Source organism: Silene latifolia, chromosome 7 (assembly GCF_048544455.1).
Source record: "Silene latifolia isolate original U9 population chromosome 7, ASM4854445v1, whole genome shotgun sequence".
Lineage (NCBI taxonomy): Eukaryota > Viridiplantae > Streptophyta > Magnoliopsida > Caryophyllales > Caryophyllaceae > Silene > Silene latifolia.
The window spans coordinates 126,061,004-126,083,890 of NC_133532.1; the positions used below are offsets into that span (position 1 = coordinate 126,061,004).

A 22,887-nucleotide genomic window follows, 5' to 3' on the forward strand; every position below is an offset into this window, starting at 1 on the left:
GGAGTCGGGCAGGGCACAACAATGTCGAAAAACATTGAAGTAATGAAATTAATAACACAATGAAAATTTGAGATTACAATGCTTGAATATCTTGTAGGATTATCACCTCGCTCGTATACCAGCTACGCCACCCGAGAGTGACAGGTTCGAAGTTATCTAGAAGGCATGGACTCAGGCCATATATACTCTACACGATTACTCCTCGGGAGGCATGAACCCGAGACTCCTAGGAATTTCACCCCAAAATTTAACCACCAGACTCCACACACCATGTTGTATCCTATTGACGTCTTGCTACTAGATTAGCCTTGTACCGGCTTTTAATTGTTAATATTATTATTAATCTTTATCAACATTCCATGGCGGTTACTTGTGATGGGGTAAATGGAGGTCAGATGTAGGCTCTCTCGTACCGTGTGCTGAGTTATTGAGGTTGCTAGGATTCGAACCCGTGACCTATGGTTACATAGGCGCTGATACCATATGATAGATGAACCATCTCAACTAAAACCAAGTTGATAGTTGAGGCCCAACTATTATAATTATTTCTAATAAATCAAAAATACAGAGGATTTTTCGACTCTTGGAGCAGAGATGCATTTTAGAATGACGACTTAGTGGTAGTGTACTTAAACAAGCATTTTACTTTGCCTTCTTTACTTTTGTAAGGATGCAAAGACTCCTTCAACCCAAAATACATCAATGATCACGACATTTAATTGATTTATTCCATGGTTATTTTTATATAAAAAATTTAATTCAATTGACAAAGCCTAAAATTTTTAAATCTATAGTATGACAGTATCCATGAACAAGTCTAACAGGAAGCAACATTGATTATATCAATTACATTGAATATATCAAACTATGGCTATTGACTTAGAAGCAAATATACAATTTCCACTGTGTTTCCTTACAAATTTGTTACTAATATCGCGGAAACAAATCGATATATTGGCATAATTACCTTCAAATGGAGAAAATTGTGATTGTTATAGCAACACTTTTAGTGTATCAATTTTGTAAAACAGTTGATGCACAGTATACATATGTATATGATGGTTGTGTAGGTGAAAACTTCAATTACACTTCAGGTAGTGTATATGAAAGGAACCTCAATCGTCTTTTCGGAAATCTCACCTCCAAAACAACTTCTCGCAAATTTTATAATTACACAACCGGTGTTGGTTCCAACCAAGTTTATGGCCTCTTTCAATGTCGAAATGACGTTGCATTCGACCTTTGTAGCGCATGTGTTGAGAATGCAACTCAAACGATAGTTGAAGTGTGCCCTTTGTATGGGGAAGCTATTGTATGGTACTATGAGTGCATGTTACGGTATGCAAATCGTTACATCTTCGCCATGGAAGAGACCGCTCCTTTGGCGTATCAATGGAATGATAAGAATGTATCAAACTTCAATACATTTGCTCCAAAGCTAGCTAGTACAATGAATGGTGTCATCGAGAATGCTTCCTCTACTCCCCTAAAATTCGCTTCAGCGGAAGCCAATTTTTCATTGTTCGAACAAATTTATAGTTTTGCACAATGCACCCCTGATATCGATCCTTCTCGTTGCAATAATTGTCTAAAAAAAGCTTTTTCGAGAATGATTCAATGTTGTAATGCGAGTATACGTGCAATGGTGTTTTTCCCCAGTTGTCAGTTGAGGTATGATACGACCGGTCCCTTTATTTATACGCAGCTGCCTTCGCCGCCTCCTCCTTCTGCTCCTCCTCCTCTGGTTGTTGATCAAGGTGATTAATCTTATTTTTGTTATATATGTAATTTTCGCCGAATTTCACAATTTGCTAATTGTTGAATAGTTATTCATTTCAGATTCGCAAACAAGTAATGAAAAATCAACATTAACGCCGGGAATCATAGCAGCAATAGCCGTTAGCTTATCAGTTGGATTCCTAGTTATATCAGCTCTTTTGTGGCTGTGTTTGTTCCATAAAAAGCCTAAAGAAGCGAGCAGTGATGTGCCTTTCGTATCACTAAGGGGGCTGCCTGATGGTTCTGGTAAGTCGTCAAGCATGTACAACATATAACCTATGTTACTCCGACACTTCACTTAACTACCGTGTCGCGTGTCGGACACGACACAACACTTCGACACCTAAATTTAGACCACAAAATAGGAAAGTTCACCCAAAATAGGAGAAAAAGGATTGTACATCGGATGTACTGCATCATACTTGATGATTTTTTGAGTTTTTGTGTATTTTTTTCGAGTACTATAGAGTTTATAAATTACATTTTAGTTTTATGATGTCAAAAATCAATTTTTTTTGAGCTTATATGTAATTTTTTTGAGTTATAATGTAACTTTTTGAGATTAAAATTGAAGTAAATAAACTCAAAAACTTTAAAATAAAACTCAAAATTTTTAGATTAAAACTCAAAAACTTTATCTTAATACTCAAAAACTATACCATCTGATGTACTACATCAGATGTATAATCCACTTACTGCCCAAAATAGCTGTGTCCGTCACTCCGGTACGTGTTAGACACGAGTCACACGACACCGTGTCGGAGAGTCGGAGTAACACAGCATATATCTTCTGCCTATCCAGTATCATTCTAAGAAGGTTAATTAAAGATACAATATATGACTATTATAGTATCGATCATCAGGGGATTAGTGCAAAACAGTTTCTATTAAGGTAGTGTGTGGAAACGTGAAATTAATTTACTTTCATGATTTCACTTTAGAAGTTAAAATGTTCTAATTCAGTTTAAATCAATTTCAAAAACATTATTGGAGATATGTGAAATTCAATTCTAAATTTCAATATCTCAATGACGTTTGGAAAACACGTGGAATTGGAATTGGATGGACCAGGTCAAGGCCGGAGTGGTTCATATTTGTTGACACCAGGATCATGTTGTGTTGAGTTGGGTTTTGGTTGGTAAAATCCGGACAGGTTGATGGTATCAAGCTATACCTCGCAAGTGCACGATTTTATCGTTGTACACTATTAAGGGTCGATCCCACAAGGAGTTGAAAAGATTACTAATTGTTCTAATCCGATCGTTTAGCTAAGTCGAAAATAAGAGATGATGGTTTTTATACTAATGCTACCTAAAACAAAATGAAATGCAAACTTAACAAAAGCAAGGAAAATAAGCAAGGACGAAGGATAGGTTGTAATTCAAATGATTAAACGGCCTAAGACTCGGTTCTTCCCAAACAATTCGCAATTCCACATAGTTAAACCTCTAGGCTAATCACAAGGGTAGTTAGGTGAGGAGGTGACGGCTCTAATTCGCCTAAGACCCCCCTCTCGGGTTCGAAATAGGACATTAGCACTACCCACCAACCCCCCTCTCGGGTTCGAAGGTCGGAATCCCTAACTCAATACCCCACTATCCCAAAAACATGCATTTTCCCGAGGTAGTCCGATATTTGCTAAGGTCATTAAGCCCCATCAATTCCCGGGTCATCCCACTCCCTCTCTCGAGGGTCGATTTCAAACGCTAATTTAGAGGTGTCCTACCCCGGTTCTCCCTTTCGGTCTCAACCGAGGTCAACAATAGGGTCAAATCTCGGGTATCCAAATCACAACCTAACCAACTCTCGTTGGTGGTCAAGGGTCGTAAGTCAACACTACCCAAGAGTCAACCCATAACCCAAGTCATTCCTCTAAACTACCCTCACCAATTTCCCCAAATAATTAGCCTTTATGAAATTCAATTAATGAAATTACTCATGTTGGGTCAAACCGAGCCCTAGTGGAAGACTACTCACTAATCATGGTCCTAATTGCAAAATAAACAATAAAGATGGAAACTTTGGTCATAAACATGGTGGGAAGATAAATCTTACTACTAAACATGCAACAATCCAACAATAATTATGAGGAAAAGTGATTTAATCTAATAACAAGGTTGATTAAACTAAAAGTCACAATCTTTTACTCAATCAACTCAAAGATTAAGTCTTTGAGGACAACTATCCAAGGATGAACAAAGGAAAGAGAAATAATGGAAAGATAAACAATGAAAAGAGCAACAATGGTGGAAACAACAACAATTAAACAAGAAAGATGCAAATTTAACATGAACAACAAACAAGAGAGAGAGAGAGACTTTGACTAAACTATCAACAAACAACAAGTTTGAACAACTTCCAACAAAAAGAAATCTAACAACAACAAACAACAATGGAAAACAATTGAAGAACAAGGGAGAAAAGAGAAAAAGGAAAGAAACAATACCAACTATTGAAAGGATGAACAATAAGGAAGAACAAGGTAAGAACAATAATAATAATCTTTGATTGATGAAGAATGATTGCCAAGTTACAAAGGATTTGAGTTTTCCTCTCTTAACCTTACAAATTTCTTCCCCAAACTAGGATTGGATCCCTAATTTTCTGGGAAATTAAGTATTTATATCAAGTACAAAGAGTTAGGTGAGAATACAAGAGAGAAACGAAATCTGCAGCCGAGGGGCATAATTATGCCCGGTCCGGGCGAAGTTTTACCCGGCGGGTGTAATTATGCCCGGTCCAGGCAAAGTTTTACCTGGCGGGTGTAATTATGCCCGGTCCAGGCAAAGTTTTGCCTCTCGGCCGTAATTTCTCCTAGTTACTTCCATTCTTCAAGCGAATCACCTTCCAACTTTGTTCTTCTTATATCTTGGAGCATGGTACCTACAAAAAGAGTTCATAAGTATGGGAAAAAATGCTCAAAACACGTCCTACGCGAAGAGTGAAGGGAAAGTAATCGGGTAAAGCTAATACTAACTAAATGAGTTCATAATGCTTGATTTATCACGACGAAATGGGTCCGAGACATCAAAATATAGGGGTTGAAGGGGTGTTATCAAATCTCCCCACACTTGACCCTTACTCGTCCCCGAGTAAGTCCAAAACCAAAGCACAAGAGACTACAATAATATCTATCAAGAGCGTGTGCACAATATAAGCATCACTCAGTTATTCTAAATTAATAGCCGATTGAGTATTAGCGCACTCAACGCCCCTTCAACTCACAATTTGACACTCATGAGGGTAAAGTGCCCTATTGCAAGGCAAGTTGGGTCTTGCTACAAAATTGCGATGCATCTATCATGAAAGCACGTAATCAACAAGTAGAATGCATCTAACAAAATGATCCACTTTCCTCATCTAAGTGGTCGGATTTTTCAAACAACAAAACATGGTCTCGGTCGGGAGTACCGTCTCAGGAGTGCCAATTGAGGTGCCAACCCCCTAAATGTGACAAAAGCAACCCTTGTGTGACCAATGCTCAAGAAACAAATTCAAGAGCGGGGAAAGGGAAGAGAGGCGAGTCCGCCGAGAATTACAAAACCGACACGAGATTCAACCAAAGGACCCATGACTAAGGAGACCAAGGCAACGACATCCTCACGGTTTTCACTCGTCACTCAATGAAAGAACAAGGTGATTTTTGTGACAAAAAGTAACCAAAATCACTCAACTAACTCGACTAGCGAAAACGTGCCCGCAATCTAATGTGTAACACCGTCCTATGTCCAATGAAATGCAAACAAAGGGAAAAATGCACAAAACATGAAGCAAGGGTTACAATGGGGCTAAGGAGAAGGTCGAAACGGGATTGGTGCAAGCACCGTTTGGACATGTGGGGTTCAAATCAAGAATCGTCGACACATCACATCCCATCTCTTATTGCAACACATGAGACACGTCTATGCCCTAACATAGCATTGATGACCAAAACCATGCAAAAATTGCATAAACCCAACTCAAGTAGGAAAAATTTGACAAAACTCCTTTTATTTCAACAAATGGTAACGTCTACACCGTAACAACGACTCGGTTTCCCAAGTTATGCAAAAATTGTGTAAACCCGACTCATTTTGGAAAAACATCAATTTGCCCCTTTTTATTTAGCAACGGCTTTTTCTACCCCTTTAAATGATGAGTAGGGGTGTTGCTTGCCTTTTTCTTTTTCTTGACAACAAACAAATATATACAACACAACTCATTTTTTTGATTTTTCATGACTTTTTTCACTTTTCTATTTTGTTTTTCATTTCTTTTTTCAAAACCTCTTATTTATTTACAAACCAAGTTCACATTGAAATCCGACCCAAGTGGATGTGCAAGCCATCCACCGTCACGACCCAAATCACCTCCTACAACACAACTACTAAACCGACCAATTCTTGATTAAGGAAGGGTGGTTATGGGAATGTAGCTATTTAGGTGGGTTTTGCCAAATGAAAAAGGCTAAGCTCAAAGGGGGTGAATCAAAAAGGGAAACAATGTAGGGACTAAAACAAGGCTATTTGGCTATGTGAGGTTCATATAAACTGATTTTTGCTTCAAATCATATGCACAAAAATGTAATGCAATTTCATGATCTAAGGACGATGCGACACACTTGTGCGTAGTGATGTGACACGCCTCGCGAGGAGGCCTACTCTCAAACCTAGATGAGGGCGGGGTATGGATGTACCCACCCTAGGAGGCTCTACCCTTACCTTTGAGTAGCTAAGTCGAGCCAAAGGTCTAGTCTACGGCCCTAGGTCTCACAAGGTTGGTCTAAACTCTTTGGTCAAGCCCTCCTTCCTCGGCTAACTAAGAGGCCACGGGTGCGAGTCACGAGGAGGGGAAAGGCACAATTGGGCACATTAGTTCATCATGGGGGTACTTGGTTCCCTTCCTTTGACCATGTTCTTCCTTAAAAACTTATTTACAAACTCAATGCAAAAGAAAGAAATGCAACAAGTATTTACATGTGAACAAATGCATGCGGAAATTCAAACAAACATGAAATGAAACGTGCAACAAATTGGCTAAACCTAGCAGCACATCAACACCAAAATTCCAAACGGTCTCCCAAGGAGACACCCAAAGCAACAAAATTCCCATTCTCCTTCAAAATATCAAAGATACCAAAAAGAAAGAATAGTAAAAAGGAGCAAGGGATAGGAAGGATTATACCAAGCGGTCTTCTAGCTCCTTTTTGCCTCAAGTGGTCAATGTGCCGTGCCAAAGGTTAGACAAAACATATATATACAATGCAAATTTTTTTGAATTTTTCAGAAATTTTTCAATTTTTAGGCATTTTCTCTAATTTATAAACATTTACAATTATAAACAAATATTCACAAGAGTGGATATTTCCCTCCCCACACTTGAGATGTACATTGTCCTCAATGGACAAAAGCATAGGGAGTGAGTAAGGAAAGGAAATGAACATATTTTTTGATTTTTGATTTTTCAAAGGGAAAATAACATATTTTTGTGATTTTTGGTTTTGAAAAATTAAAAAGACATATTTTTGGGTTTTTGATATGAAAACTCCCTCCCCACACTTATTTATTTACATTACTTCCAAATGGAAATAAATGTGTGGAGGGAGTACAAATTAAAAGACATATTTTTGTTTTTTTTTTTTTTTTAGGCCCTCCCCACACTTATTTATAGACATGGGAGGGCGTAATAGTGAAATAAATTAACATGTTTTTTTTGTTTTTGGTCATTTTTCAATTTTTAGTTGGTTTTTATTTTGAAAATGCAATGCATGCTCTATTCTATATGCTTTATTGAAGTGACAATGCAAATTATGCTAAGTGAATGCAAATACTAAATGTGACAATATATTACAAAATTGAAATCTAATGCAATCCTATATGATGCAACTAAATGCTTTATCAACTAAATGGATGCGAAAAATTTAAACATGAATGAGTAATTTGGATAAAAGGGAGAGATCGTACTTGTCATTTGGATTGATTTTGGGGGGCATACCGAAGGCTTTGGATTTTAAATTGGGGAGCAATATGACACACCCGACTACATCAAGGGTGTTGGTGCTAGGTGAAACGCACCGGACCAACTCTAGTCAAAAATACACTCAAAACAAGGTGAAATAATACAAGGTCAAGGGTAAGGCAATAACACAAAGGCATCAACACAACCAAAACTACCAACCGGAAAGAAAACCGACATGGAAAGACAAACATAGAACCACCCCGCATGACACTCTTTACTTCTAAAAAGTAGAAAAAAAAATCGTTAAAAAAAATGCACAAGAGTGAAAGCCGGAGTAAACAAGTCACCAAGAAACACACCACCTATTGGTAAAGGTCGGGTGGTGGTTGAGTCGGAGGGTCTTGGTTCCCTTGTTGACTCCACAAGTGGAGTGCATCTAGTTGTGCCGCCATGTCGGCTTGGACTCGAGAGATGTCACGGAGACGGTCGGTGTTCCGTCTACTATAGAGGAGGGATGTCATGGCCATATTCCTCGTATCCCTCACGTAGCCACGGCTCTCCTCAAATATTCTTTGATTTTCCATGACAAAGCGTCGGGTTTCCTCATTATAAGTTTGAGTGCTCAAACTAAGGTCCCGAGCCTCTCTCGAAAAGTCCCTAGATTCTTTCATCAAGCCAAACATTTCCTCCCATTGAGTGGAAGTAGGTCCTTGGTATGAGTATTGGCTAGGTTGAGGTTGTGTTTGGGGTTGTGATTGGTACCTAAACTCGGTCTCTTGGTGCATTGAGGCGGTGAAATCAAGATCGGAAAAGAAATCATCATTGGTAGTGGGGTTTAGTGGAGGGGAGCTAGGACGTTGGTCGGTCTCCATGGGGGTTGAAGACCCCCCAACGTCAAAGGTAGATTGGTAAACTCCCCCTCCATGTTCTTGTGTATGGACCTCCGGTTGTGGTTGGGGTGGGGGTTGGTGGCTAGGTGCCTCTACATTGTCATCAAAAACTTGGGGTTGAGGTACCACGGGAACTTGCTCTATAGGCTCCCTATCCCCCGGTCCATACAAAATGTATCCCACTTCCCAATCATACTCCTTCTTTTTCCACTTACGGTTCACACGCTCAAATTCATTGTCCCGACAAGGCATCCCCCAATTCAATGGGTTTGAAATTGTGGTGGCGGTAGGATCGGGTAAAATTATAAATCGGTCATCGGTGATAGCATAGAATAGGTGACCCTTAATATCCCGAAGCCAAGGCAAATGGTCTTCCTCTAGCCAAATTCCCCCCTCCACACTAGCATGGTTATGTTCGACCCCGAGTGAACCCGCCAATATCGAAATAAGCCCCCCACAAGAGATAATAGGACGGGGCTTACCACTTATGCCAAGGAAGTGCTTGGCGAGGGCGGTGGGGATATCAATGGACCGCTCACATTGGAGAACGGCCTCTTGTATCAAGTGGAGGGCTAAGACACTACAATTATGATGTGTCTCACCCGAGGAGAAAAGGGAGGAAGCTAAAATCCTTGCGAAATAACGAATTACCGCATTTCTAATTTTGATGGAGCTTTCCTTACCACTAGAAAACTCCACCCTCCGGGAAATACGCCTCCAAAAGGCATTTCGGTCCGCAATGTGATCAATAGTTTGACTAGGTCTATATCCACCCCCCGGACAAGACCTAAACCCGAAGTGCCCCCCAAAGTCAGACAGGGACATACGGTGGAATTTCCCCCCCAATTGGAATGAGACTGAAGATTCACTATAATCATCTTTGAATTTCGCCTCGAAGGTTGCAAGGAATTCCGCCGCAAGGGCCGGGTAAGTCAACTCTTGAGCATCGTAAATTCTATAAATTCCTATTCTATTGCAAAGCTCGGCCACCTCATCATTAATTCCCATCCTTTCTAAGGTCTCCCCACAAGCCCACCTAGTAGGCTCCCAAATTTTCGCCATCAATAAGTCAAATAACTTGAGATGCTTACTCGTTTTAAAGGTTACATTATAAGCTGAATTAGTAAATCTGGGAGGAGCACTTACCTGTGACCTTGAAGATGAGCTGCCAATATTTAGAGCCCTTTGCCTCTTTGTTGCCATACTTCTTTGCCTTGCTTGAAAAGCCCCCAAAACAGTGCTCACCCCGAAAACAGTCCCTTGAAGCTTCACAAACCCGAGAGAAACACGAAATTTTGCAACCCAAAACCCGAGGATAGGCTAAGAACGTCCCAAAGCCCAAAAAAAAGAACGAAATTTGAAGAATCGGACGGAGGGTATTTTGGGAAAAGAGGGAAACTCGAAACTCTTAAGGGGATCTAGGAGTATGGGTAGCAAGGATCACTTGGGTGAAATTAGGAGTGAAAAAGATGGAGGGAAGGTGTCGAAAATGGAGGATTAAGTTGAGTTATGGTGGAGTTTTAATGGTGGTTTAATGATTTTTGGAGAGAAGGTGTAAAAGGTAGAAGAAGGTAAGTGGGAATAATGAGAAAAAGGTGAAGGAAAAACAGCCAAAAAGGGCGAAATCAGAGTGACAGCCGAGAGGCATAATTATGCCCGGTCCGGGCAAAGTTTTACCCGGTCGGGTATAATTACGCCCGTCAGGGGCAAAGTTTTACCCGGTTGGGGCAAACTGCTTTTGGCCAATTTTTGAATTTTTTTCTGTCCTCCGAGAGGTATAATTATGCCCGTCACAGGTATAATTTTGCCCCTAGACTGCAAAATTTGCTATAATCCATCTTTAGAAGGCAAAATAGCACTCAATTCAAGCAAATTTACCCCCTCAAAAGCAATCCCGAAATCGGTGTCGCCTTTCCATTGTTCCTTCAAACTTAGTTACACCTCCTCGGGACTCGAAACTTAACTCCTTAGACAACCGACTCCCATCTATTGACTCTCCACCATTGCAAGAATATTATTGCATGGGTTGCCTCCCATGAAGCGCCTTTGTTTAACGTCGTTGGCTCGACCAAGTCAAGAAGTAACTTAAATAAACTGACAAGTCATGAAGAATAAAATGGGATTCAAGGATGGACAAGACAAGTATCAATGAAAGTTATATGCTTCAAGACGGGAGAACCGGCAATGTAGTGCTTTAGCCGTTGTCCATTTACTTTGAATGCTTGGTCTCCATCGGATACTTCAACCGACCCATAGGGAAAAACTCGGACCACGGTGAAAGGCCCCGACCACTTTGACTTTAATTTTCCCGAAAAGAGCTTGAACCTTGAGTTAAATAGGAGAACCAAGTCCCCCTCCTTGAATTCCCTCCTTATAATAGCTTTGTCATGGAACCGCTTGGTCTTTTCCTTGTACAACCTAGAGCTCTCATAAGCTTCTAGTCGGAATTCTTCAAGCTCATTGAGGTCAAGTAGCCGCTTCTCCCCGGCGCTCTTCAAATCAAAATTAAGAAGTCGGATGGCCCAATGAGCCTTGTGCTCCAACTCAACCGGCAAATGGCATGGCTTCCCGTACACCAACCAGAATGGTGAAGTTCCTATTGGTGTTTTGAAAGCGGTCCGGTAAGCCCACAATGCATCATTGAGCTTGGTAGACCAATCTTTCCTTGACCGGCTCACGGTCTTTTCAAGGATCATCTTGATTTCACGGTTAGAGATTTCGGCTTGGCCGTTAGCTTGTGGGTGATAGGCAAGGCTTCGCCTATGTTGCACCCCATGCTTCTTGAGTAAAGCATCAAGAGTCCTCTCCCGGAAATGAGTTCCACGGTCACTTATCACAATTCGTGGAACTCCAAACCGTGGGAATATGATTGTCTCCATGAGTTTGGTTACTGATTTTGCGTCACAAGTCTTTGTTGGTATTGCTTCAACCCATTTGCTCACGTAGTCCACCGCAACAAGAATATACTCATTCCCATTTGATGAGGGAAAAGGGCCTTGATAGTCAATGCCCCATACATCGAATACCTCCACCTCAAGTATGTAGTTCATTGGCATTTCATGCCTCTTTGAAATGTTACCGCTTCTTTGGCATTTGTCACACCCCTTGACATAGCTCGCCACATCATGGAATAAAGAAGGCCAATAAAAACCACATTGAAGTACCCTTGCGGCCGTTTTTCGTGAACTACCATGCCCTCCACTTGGCATGTCATGGCAATGAGAGATTATGGGTTTTACCTCTTCATTCGGGATGCATCTTCTAATTATCCCATCCGCACAAGACTTGTAAAGGCATGGTTCCTCCCAAAAATATTGCTTAAGATCGTGAAAGAATTTCTTCTTCTTATGGGAGTCATAACCATGTGGGATGACCCCGGATACCAAGTAATTTACATAGTCCGCGTACCAAGGGACATCCATCAACGCAAGTGCGAATAGTTGATCATCCGGCAAGGAGTCATCAATTGGCAATCCATCCTTACCCTTCACATGTAATAACCGAGAAAGATGATCGGCTACCACATTTTCCACACCTTTCTTGTCTCGAATTTCAATATCAAACTCTTGTAGCAAAAGAATCCACCGAATCAAGCGTGGTTTTGACTCCTTCTTGATTAGCAAGTGCCTCAACGCCGTGTGATCGGTATGCACAATTACCTTAGAGCCCACCAAATAAGAACGAAACTTGTTCATGGCATATATGACCGCCAAGAGCTCTTTTTCGGTGGTGGTGTAGTGTGATTGAGCTTCATCCAAGGTCTTGCTTGCATAATATATGGCATGGAGTTTACCATTCTTCTTTTGTCCAAGCACCGCCCCCACCGCTACATCACTAGCATCGCACATCAACTCGAAAGGTTCTCCCCAAGTGGGAGGTTGCATAATCGGAGCGGTGATGAGAGCTTCTTTCAACCTATTGAAAGCATCCAAACACTCATTAGTAAATTCAAATGGCACATCTTTTCCAAGCAACAATGTTAAAGGTCGGGCAATCAAAGAAAAATCCTTGATAAATCTCCGGTAAAAACCGGCATGCCCAAGAAAACTTCTAATTCCTTTCACATTGGTGGGAGGGGGTAAGGTTTTGATCACTTCTATCTTGGCTTGATCAACTTCCAAGCCTTTACTTGACACTACATGACCCAAAACGACCCCGGATGTCACCATGAAGTGACACTTCTCCCAATTCAAGACTAGACCACTCTCTTGACACCGTTTCAAGACCTTACCCAAATTAGCTAGACAACCATCAAATGAGGTGCCTACGACGGAGAAATCGTCCATAAACACCTCCATGATATTCTCAACATATTCAGAAAATATCGCAAGCATGCATCTTTGAAACGTAGCCGGCGCATTGCAAAGCCCAAAGGGCATGCGCCTATAGGCAAAGGTGCCAAATGGGCACGTGAAGGTGGTCTTTTCTTGGTCATTTGGGTGGATCGGGATTTGGAAAAATCCCGAAAACCCATCAAGGTAGCAAAAATGAGAATGTTGGGCAAGTCTTTCCAACATTTGGTCAAGGAAAGGGAGGGGGAAATGGTCTTTCCTAGTTGCCTTGTTAAGGCGCCTATAGTCAATACACATCCTCCACCCGGTTGTGACTCTTGTTGGGATGAGTTCGTTCTTATCATTGGTGACTACCGTGACCCCGCCCTTCTTCGGCACAACATGCACCGGGCTCACCCACGCACTATCGGAGATAGGGTATATTATGCTTGCATCATAAAGTTTCAACACCTCCTTCCTAACCACTTCTTTCATAGCGGGGTTAAGGCGGCGTTGAGGCTCTATGGAAGATGCACTCTCATCCTCCAAATGAATGCGATGGGTGCAAAAAGAAGGGCTAATCCCCTTGATATCATCAATTGAATACCCAATGACATCCTTGTATTTTCTCACAACATCAAGTAATTTTTGAAGTTCGGTGTCATTGAGTGCACTATTGACAATAATAGGGTAAGTGTCATTAGGGCCAAGGAAAGCATGTTTAAGAGTAGAAGGAAGAGGTTTCAACTCCACTTGAGGAGGCGTAGATCTCTCCTCCTTTTTACCATCTCCTCTCAAGCTTTCAAATTCTTTGTCCGGGTCTTCTTCAATTGTAGCTTCCATAGCCAAAGCATACTCCCGGTGTTCCTTGCAATCCCTTACCTTGCCCTCAAGGAACCCTTGTAAACCTTTGTCTTCATCAAACTTCTTCATATCAACCCATTCTTCTACCACATCAATCATATAACAAGACTTTTCTTCCGAAGGCTCTTTCATAGCCTTGTTCAAGGAGAATTCAACCTTTTCCTCTCCCACTTGTAGAGAAAGCTTCCCATTCTTCACATCAATCATGGCACCCCCCGTAGCAAGGCAAGGGCGCCCCAATATGATGGGAATATTTGAGTCTTCGGGGATGTCCATAACATAGAAATCACATGGAAATGCAAGTTTCCCCACCTTGAGCGGGACATCCTCCACAAGACCAATCGGGTATCTTACCGACCTATCGGCAAGTTGGAGAGAAACCCTTGTTGGTGAAAGCTCATAACCTTTCAACTTCTTGAAAATTTTGAGGGGCATAAGACTAATGCTAGCCCCCAAATCACACAAAGCCCTCTCAATGTGCACGGTCCCAATCTTACAAGGTATGGAAAAACTCCCCGGGTCTTCAAGCTTTTGAGGAGCCTCATTCATGAGAATTGCACTACACTCCTTGGATAAGTTCACCGTGGTTGTCGGGCTCAAGGAGTTTTTGTTTGAGATGAGCTCCTTCAAGAACTTTCCATAGCTTGGAATCTCCTTTACGGCATCAATGAAAGGCATAGTTATGTTGATACCCTTCATCATATCCATGAACTTCCCATACTTTTGTTCAAGTTTGGCTCTTGCCAACCTTTGTGGAAAGGGAACCGGTGGTACATAAGTTCTTACCACTTGTTGTTGAGGCTCTTCAACCGCCCTTGTTGGTTCATCAATCACTTTTGGAGTTTCCACAACAATTTCCACGAGTTCCTCTTCTCCCTCCTTTTGTTCAATCACCTTAGGAGGTTCAACCACAACTTGAGGTTCAATGACATTACCCGGTCTACTACTCTTCCTTTTCTTGACAAATTCCCGGTCTTCCAAATCTCTACCACTCCTCAAGTGGATAGCATTCATGGTTTTCGGATTTTCCTCGGTTTTACCCGGGAATTTCCCTTGGGAGGCTTGTAGTTGGCTCATTTGAGTAGCCAATTGGGAGATTTGGTTGTCCGTCATTCGTTGAGAAGCTTGCATTTGGGTTCTAAGTTGGTTGATGGATGTGGTTGTCTCTTCTTGTTTTTGGGTGGTATGGTTGATGAATTGTGTTTGATGATTCATCATTTGTTCCATCATGAGTTCCATGTTTGACTTTGGTTGGGTGGGTTGTTGGAATGGTTGGTAATTTTGTTGGAATGGTTGGGTGGTTGGTGGGTTAAGTGATTGAAATTGTTGTCTAGGTTGGAAGGTTCTTCCTTGGAAACCCGGTGGACCTTGATTGAATGTTGTGTTTTGTTTTTGAGTTTGGAAGTTTGGTTGTTGTGACTTTTGTTGGAAGGTTGGGTTTTGGACATTTTGAGAGCCATAAGAGAAGTTTGGGTGGGCTCTCAATCCGGGGTGATATTGGTTGTTGTTAAATGCTTGCTTGGCCGGACTAGACTCCCATATCCCGTTCACTTGCTCCATACAATTGCCATCTCCAACCACCAAAGGACATTCATTGGGTGGGTGTCCTTGGTCTCCACAAAGCTCACAACTATAGACTTGGTTCATCATAGAAGAGTTGCTAGATGTTTTGCTTGAGCTCATCAAGGCAACTTGTTGCTTAAGCTCTTCTATCATCTCTTTTACTTCCACATTGTTGGCCGATTCGACCGTTGACTTCCCTTTTCTCTTGTGCCTATCATTGTTCCAATGAAAGGTACGAGAAGCCATTTCTTCAATAAGCTCTTTCGCCGTCTTGTGGTCTATCTTATCCAAAGCTCCCTTCCCCGAGCCGGAATCAAGGTTCATCTTCATCTCATTGTTTAACCCTTCATAGAAATTGTTGATGAGCTCATCATCCCCAATACCGTGGTGAGGACATAGCCTTTGGAGGCCCTTGTACCTCTCCCATGCTTCATAGAGGGTCTCATCTTCTTGTTGGGTGAACCCTTGGAGTTCACTCTTGATTCTCGCGGTTCGTTGGGGTGGGAAATACTTGTTGAGAAAAGCTTTAGAGACATCGTCCCAAGTCCGAAGGGAGTCGGGTTCGCAACTTTTAAGCCATTCCTTGGCACTTCCCCTCAAAGAGTAAGGGAAAAGCCTAAGGCGTACGGCATCCTCCGTCACTCCGTTGGCCTTGAACATGTCGCAACTATCCAAGAACTCGTTGAGATGCTCGTTGGGGTTTTCGGTGGCTCCCCCTCCGAATTGATTCCCTTGGACAAGTTGAAGTAAGGTGGCTTTCACATCGAAATTGTTAGCTTGAATGGGTGGTTTGACGATACTCGGATTTACCACCTTTTTAGGAGCCAAGTTGTCTCTCATAGGAACCGCGGCCATTGTTACTTCCGTTTCCGGTGTTGCAAAAGGATTTTCGAAAGCTTCAAAGACCCGTGGTTCTTCTTGAAGGTCCTCAATTACTGGATTTTCTTGAGGAATCGGTGTTTCTATAAGCCCTCTTCTACGGAGTGAATTTAGTCTTCTCGCGGTTGCTTCGATCTCGTGGTCAATCGGTCGTATTGGTTGACCTCTTCGAGCTCCCCGGCAACGGCGCCAAAAACTTGATGGTATCAAGCTATACCTCGCAAGTGCACGATTTTATCGTTGTACACTATTAAGGGTCGATCCCACAAGGAGTTGAAAAGATTACTAATTGTTCTAATCCGATCGTTTAGCTAAGTCGAAAATAAGAGATGATGGTTTTTATACTAATGCTACCTAAAACAAAATGAAATGCAAACTTAACAAAAGCAAGGAAAATAAGCAAGGACGAAGGATAGGTTGTAATTCAAATGATTAAACGGCCTAAGACTCGGTTCTTCCCAAACAATTCGCAATTCCACATAGTTAAACCTCTAGGCTAATCACAAGGGTAGTTAGGTGAGGAGGTGACGGCTCTAATTCGCCTAAGACCCCCCTCTCGGGTTCGAAATAGGACATTAGCACTACCCACCAACCCCCCTCTCGGGTTCGAAGGTCGGAATCCCTAACTCAATACCCCACTATCCCAAAAACATGCATTTTCCCGAGGTAGTCCGATATTTGCTAAGGTCATTAAGCCCCATCAATTCCCGGGTCATCCCACTCCCTCTCTCGAGGGTCGATTTCAAACGCTAATTTAGAGGTGTCCTACCCCGGTTCTCCCTTTCGGTCTCAACCGAGGTCAACAATAGGGTCAAATCTCGGGTATCCAAATCACAACCTAACCAACTCTCGTTGGTGGTCAAGGGTCGTAAGTCAACACTACCCAAGAGTCAACCCATAACCCAAGTCATTCCTCTAAACTACCCTCACCAATTTCCCCAAATAATTAGCCTTTATGAAATTCAATTAATGAAATTACTCATGTTGGGTCAAACCGAGCCCTAGTGGAAGACTACTCACTAATCATGGTCCTAATTGCAAAATAAACAATAAAGATGGAAACTTTGGTCATAAACATGGTGGGAAGATAAATCTTACTACTAAACATGCAACAATCCAACAATAATTATGAGGAAAAGTGATTTAATCTAATAACAAGGTTGATTAAACTAAAAGTCACAATCTTTTACTCAATCAACTCAAAGATTAAGTCTTTGAGGACAACTATCCAAGGATGAACAAAGGAAAGAGAAATAATGGAAAGATAAACAATGAAAAGAGCAACAATGGTGGAAACAACAACAATTAAACAAGAAAGATGCAAATTTAACATGAACAACAAACAAGAGAGAGAGAGAGACTTTGACTAAACTATCAACAAACAACAAGTTTGAACAACTTCCAACAAAAAGAAATCTAACAACAACAAACAACAATGGAAAACAATTGAAGAACAAGGGAGAAAAGAGAAAAAGGAAAGAAACAATACCAACTATTGAAAGGATGAACAATAAGGAAGAACAAGGTAAGAACAATAATAATAATCTTTGATTGATGAAGAATGATTGCCAAGTTACAAAGGATTTGAGTTTTCCTCTCTTAACCTTACAAATTTCTTCCCCAAACTAGGATTGGATCCCTAATTTTCTGGGAAATTAAGTATTTATATCAAGTACAAAGAGTTAGGTGAGAATACAAGAGAGAAACGAAATCTGCAGCCGAGGGGCATAATTATGCCCGGTCCGGGCGAAGTTTTACCCGGCGGGTGTAATTATGCCCGGTCCAGGCAAAGTTTTACCTGGCGGGTGTAATTATGCCCGGTCCAGGCAAAGTTTTGCCTCTCGGCCGTAATTTCTCCTAGTTACTTCCATTCTTCAAGCGAATCACCTTCCAACTTCGTTCTTCTTATATCTTGGAGCATGGTACCTACAAAAAGAGTTCATAAGTATGGGAAAAAATGCTCAAAACACGTCCTACGCGAAGAGTGAAGGGAAAGTAATCGGGTAAAGCTAATACTAACTAAATGAGTTCATAATGCTTGATTTATCACGACGAAATGGGTCCGAGACATCAAAATATAGGGGTTGAAGGGGTGTTATCACAGGTCAATAATTGTACTGGGTGGATAAAAGAAAATAAATATCTAGATTTGCCAGACCTAGCTATTTGACAAGTTTACGATAGAAAATTGGATAATGATAATGGAATTGGTCATATAAGGACGGCTGTCGTGTTCGACAGTTCTAGATTAACCAGAGGTCTCAGATTTGGGAATGCAAAAGTGTTAAAACTTATGAAGAAGAGCTTTACCACCCTAGAGATTTGACCCAGCTCGAATCTTTACTACACCGGATGGTATACACAAAAAAAAAAAAAAAAATAAGTATTCCGAAATAATAGAATGTTGATTACCTCATTTGACTGGTTCCATGCTGACATGCTCATCATGTTGACATAGTCTCATTGATATTTCACAGTGTTAATGGAAAATGAGTTGGCGCTGCCTTGTGGCACCCTATCATTTTTTTTTTTTTTTTTTGATAACGAGGAGGTTGGATCCTCCCCGGCACGCGCCAATACCATGCTAACCAACACGTACAATGTAAGCTCAATCCACGGGGTTACCCCTCACTGGAAGACATGTGGCCAAGTCTCTTCCTCTAGGGAGAGCATTGAATGATATTTTAGCACTCCCAATTGTGTTCATGTTACAAAACTGGTAGTTTAAATAATTAGTCAATTTATCAAACTTCGCTATTACCGTCAAATTTTAGTGCCGAAACTATAACAATTGACGCAGGAAGCATCGGAGACATCGAATTCATGCAATATGATCTCGCCACACTTAAATCAGCAACAAGAGACTTCTCAGAGGAAAACAAACTTGGTGAAGGGGGTTTCGGTATTGTTTACAAGGTTATATATATAACCCATGCTCTCAACTATTAAATACCATGCTCAATTTCATATGCATATCGATGTTAGTTTTCACGGCCTATTATGGTTGCACATTAATTTTCCTATTAATGACTAATCCGTTCCCAATATTGACAGGGGACACTTGAGAATGGACATCAATTGGCCATAAAGCGGCTTTCTGACACCTCTCGGCAGGGTACCAAGGAATTCATGGCTGAATCTCGATTTCTAGCCAAACTTCAACACAAAAATCTGGTTAGCCTGGTGGGATTTTGCTCAGAGGGAGACGAAAAACTACTTGTCTATGAGTTTATGCCGAATTCTAGCCTCGACCGGTTTTTATTTGGTAAATATTCTTTAACAGTAAAATTAACTAGCTTATAGGATACTGATTGTCACTTCTTCCTGAGTTAAATTATCTTTATCTTCCTGAATGTAACATATGTATAATTTTTTTTTATTATTTGTCTACCTGTATGGTACTTAAGATCCAAGAAAGCGGCCCCTGTTAGATTGGGCAACACGAAACAAAATTATAATGGGGATTGCGAGAGGTCTGCAGTATCTTCATGAAGATTCCCGGCTTACAATAATACATCGTGATCTTAAACCTAGCAATGTTTTGTTGGATAAGGATATGAACCCAAATATAGCGGACTTTGGCATGGCAAAACTTTTCGAAGTTGAGCAGAAGTACGGGCAAACCAATCGCATTATTGGAACACAGTATGCTTTCAATACTTTAAATTTTACCATAATATGGGGTTTTCGAATTATTAACTTCATTCTTAACAATGACGCCAAATTCAAATACGTCTCATTTTCGTATGTAGAGGATACATGGCACCAGAATACCTAATGACAGGGGAATACTCGGACAAATCGGATGTCTATAGTTTTGGAATCATGCTTTTGGAGATTGTAAGTGGTCAGAAAAACAGATTATTAAACATGTCACCACGAAACGAGGATCTCCCATTACATGTAAGTTAAATTGTTGTTTACATGTTAAATATTTAAGGTAAAACTAGTTGTTCTTACATTTCGACTAAAAATTTATTTTTCTACTCTAAGGCATGGAAACTATGGAAAGAGGGGCGATGCTTCGATATAGCAGACCCTGCACTTTACAACATTTATTCGAGTAGCGACGTGATAAGGTGCATTCAGATTGGATTGCTATGTGTGCAAGTAAATCCAGAGCAAAGACCTGCAATGCCATATGTTGTTTTGATGCTCTCAGGCCTTATCGACCTTCCGTTACCATTAGCACCAACGTTGTCCTCACATCAATTCAGCATGACCAATTCTTATAGCGGCGACCCACAAACTGACTCCGATCAACCTTCCGGGAAGACTGTTACCTGGCGAGCCGAATTGGACCGGGACTTATACCCAAGAGCAAGATGACTTTGGAATTATTGGCAATAACTTATTGTATTATACCCTGTATATTTTAATTGTGTTTCGTACGATTTTGTTAGCCCTTGAGGTATTATTCAGCACTTCAACACGAAACGAGGATCTCCCGATCCTTGTAAGTCCAGAATGTCGTCTTCATGTTAAATGTCAACTACTAGTGATTCGTATATATATGTCAGTTATAAAATTATGTTTTAACTATAGGCAAGGAGACTATGGGATGAGGGGCGATCCATCGACCTAACGGATCCCGCATTACTTTACAACAATAGTTCGAACAACGACGTTATAAGGTGCATTCAGATTGGACTGCTATGTGTGCAAGCAATTGCAGAGCAAAGACCTGCAATGACTTCTGTTGTTCTAATGCTTACTGGGTCTATCGATCTTCCATTGCCATTAGCACCGTCGACGTCCTTTCATCAATTTGGGATTTCTAATTCTCATAGTAGTAACCCGCAGACCGACTCTGATCAGCTTTCCGTCAAGACTGTCACCTGGCAGACCGAACCCAACCAGGATTTATACCCTCAACCACGATGATTGATCATCTACGTATTATTTGCACGATTCACTATTGTTTTGTCATCTTATTTTTGATTAAGTGTTTGCACAAAAAAAATCATTAATCAATGTGAACATTACTAAGAGTGGTGAGGTTTGCAATTACAAGTAACTAAATTTGATGATATTGTACTTGATTATGTCATATTGTTAGTTGCGCTGCTAAGTAGAAAGAAACATATACAGTTCGGCACTAATTAAAACATATGTTCACCGTTAGCCAGGGCGGTCAGCCATCAAATAAATTTTTAGTATCTTTTAATTAATCTCGTAACGATGTAAGAAAAAAAATTAAAACTGCCAACCATAAACAAAATCTACTGAGATCAAGTGAAAAAGGAGCTGGATTCAATATCGGATCAGTCAAACTCGTTACTGATTGTTGGAATATGGACGGGGAGTCGGGCAGGGCACAACAATGTCGAAAAACATTGAAGTAATGAAATTAATAACACAATGAAAATTTGAGATTACAATGCTTGAATATCTTGTAGGATTATCACCTCGCTCGTATACCAGCTAAGTCATCCGAGAGTGACAGGCTCGAAGTGATCTAGTAGGCATGGACTCAGGCCATGTATACTCTACACGATTGATTACTCCTCGTGGCACCCCTTGCGGGCAATCTTCCTAGTTCCTATTATTTAGGTTAGGTCTTGCTACTAGATTAGCCTTGTACCGCCTCGTATTTCCGCTGTATTAATAGGCTTTTAGTTGTTAATGATAGATGAACCATCTCAACCAAAACCTTAAGGTGATGGTTGAGGCCCAACTATTATAAATATTCCTATTACGCTCCCTCACTCAAATGCCCATTGGGCTTGAAGAGTGGTTGGTTGTGCACCCCCGGTACCGTGTGCTGGAATTACGCTCCCTCACTCAAATTCCCATTGGGCTTGAAGACTGGTTGGTTGTGCACCGGCTCCCCCGTACCGGTCACACTGGCTCTGATACCATGATAGATGAACCATCTCAACCAAAACGTCAAGGTGATATATGGTTGAGGCCCAACTATTATAAATATTCCTATTAGTTAATATTAATATTAATCTTTATCAACATTCTATGGTAGTTACTTGTGATGGGGTAAGTGGAGGTCAGATGTACGCAGGGCCGTCTTTGGACCCGTGCGGGCCGTGCGGCTGCACAGGGCCCCCAATTTTTTGGGTCAGAAATCAAGGTAAAAGAAAGAATAAATAAATGCAGTACACTAAATATTCAATAAATGATAGTGTCTTGGTGGTTAGTAATTGAGTTTCTATACATAAGGTCTCAGGTTCAAGGCTTGGTAGCTACATTTATGGACTTTTTTTATCCTTCTTTTTTAAGATTCTATTTCTTAAAATGTTATATAGGGCCTCATATCTAGAGTTCGCACAGGGGCCCCCAAAACCCCGAGACGGCCCTGGATGTACGAGTCCTTATTTTGAATTGTAATACTCCCTCCTATTCAATATTTTCTTCCCTATTTCCTTATTCGGATTATTCGGGTTTTTCTTCCCTATTTCTTTTTCTGGGTTGATTTGTGTGGTTCAAATTCATTTGTATGTGGGGTAGTGTGTTTTGTGTGGTCCAAAATCACTTTCTTATTTCTTGTGCAAAAAGGAAAGGGGAAGAAAATGGTGAATAGGAGGGAGTATAAATACTGCATAAACACCAACATTACTCTGTATATCCAATTTCTCTAAGACTCCGTATCATTGAATATCGATCCACCAAATTTGATTCGGTAAAAAAACAGAGGATGTTTCGACTCACGGTGCAGAGATGCATTTTAGAATGACGACTTAATTAGTGCC

At 41.0% G+C, this 22,887-nt stretch overlaps 1 protein-coding gene and 1 non-coding gene across 2 annotated transcripts; both read left to right on the forward strand.

Moving 5' to 3' along the window:
* The first annotated feature begins 15,683 nt into the window (after nt 1-15,683).
* LOC141593737 (small nucleolar RNA R71) lies at nt 15,684-15,790 on the forward strand. Its single transcript, XR_012521805.1, has one exon. It is a non-coding gene; the product is annotated as a small nucleolar RNA R71 (small nucleolar RNA).
* A 1,896-nt stretch (nt 15,791-17,686) lies between these two features.
* On the forward strand, nt 17,687-21,067 carry LOC141590755 (cysteine-rich receptor-like protein kinase 44). The gene is made up of 7 exons (XM_074411317.1): nt 17,687-17,708; nt 18,984-19,099; nt 19,238-19,448; nt 19,591-19,828; nt 19,936-20,086; nt 20,177-20,461; nt 20,729-21,067. Exons 1-7 carry the CDS (start codon nt 17,687-17,689, stop codon nt 21,065-21,067), a joined length of 1,362 nt encoding a protein of 453 aa, XP_074267418.1.
* The last annotated feature ends 1,820 nt before the right edge of the window (nt 21,068-22,887 follow it).

What these genes read in the sequence shown, in the direction of transcription:
- LOC141590755 (XM_074411317.1), top strand. Translation starts at nt 17,687, where the DNA reads ATGAACAATAAGGAAGAACAAG. An exon ending in GAACAATAAGGAAGAACAAG is followed by an intron (nt 17,709 to 18,983) that starts GTAAGAACAATA and finishes CAATTGACGCAG; the next exon opens with GAAGCATCGGAGACATCGAA. An exon ending in AATCGCATTATTGGAACACA is followed by an intron (nt 19,829 to 19,935) that starts GTATGCTTTCAA and finishes TTTCGTATGTAG; the next exon opens with AGGATACATGGCACCAGAAT.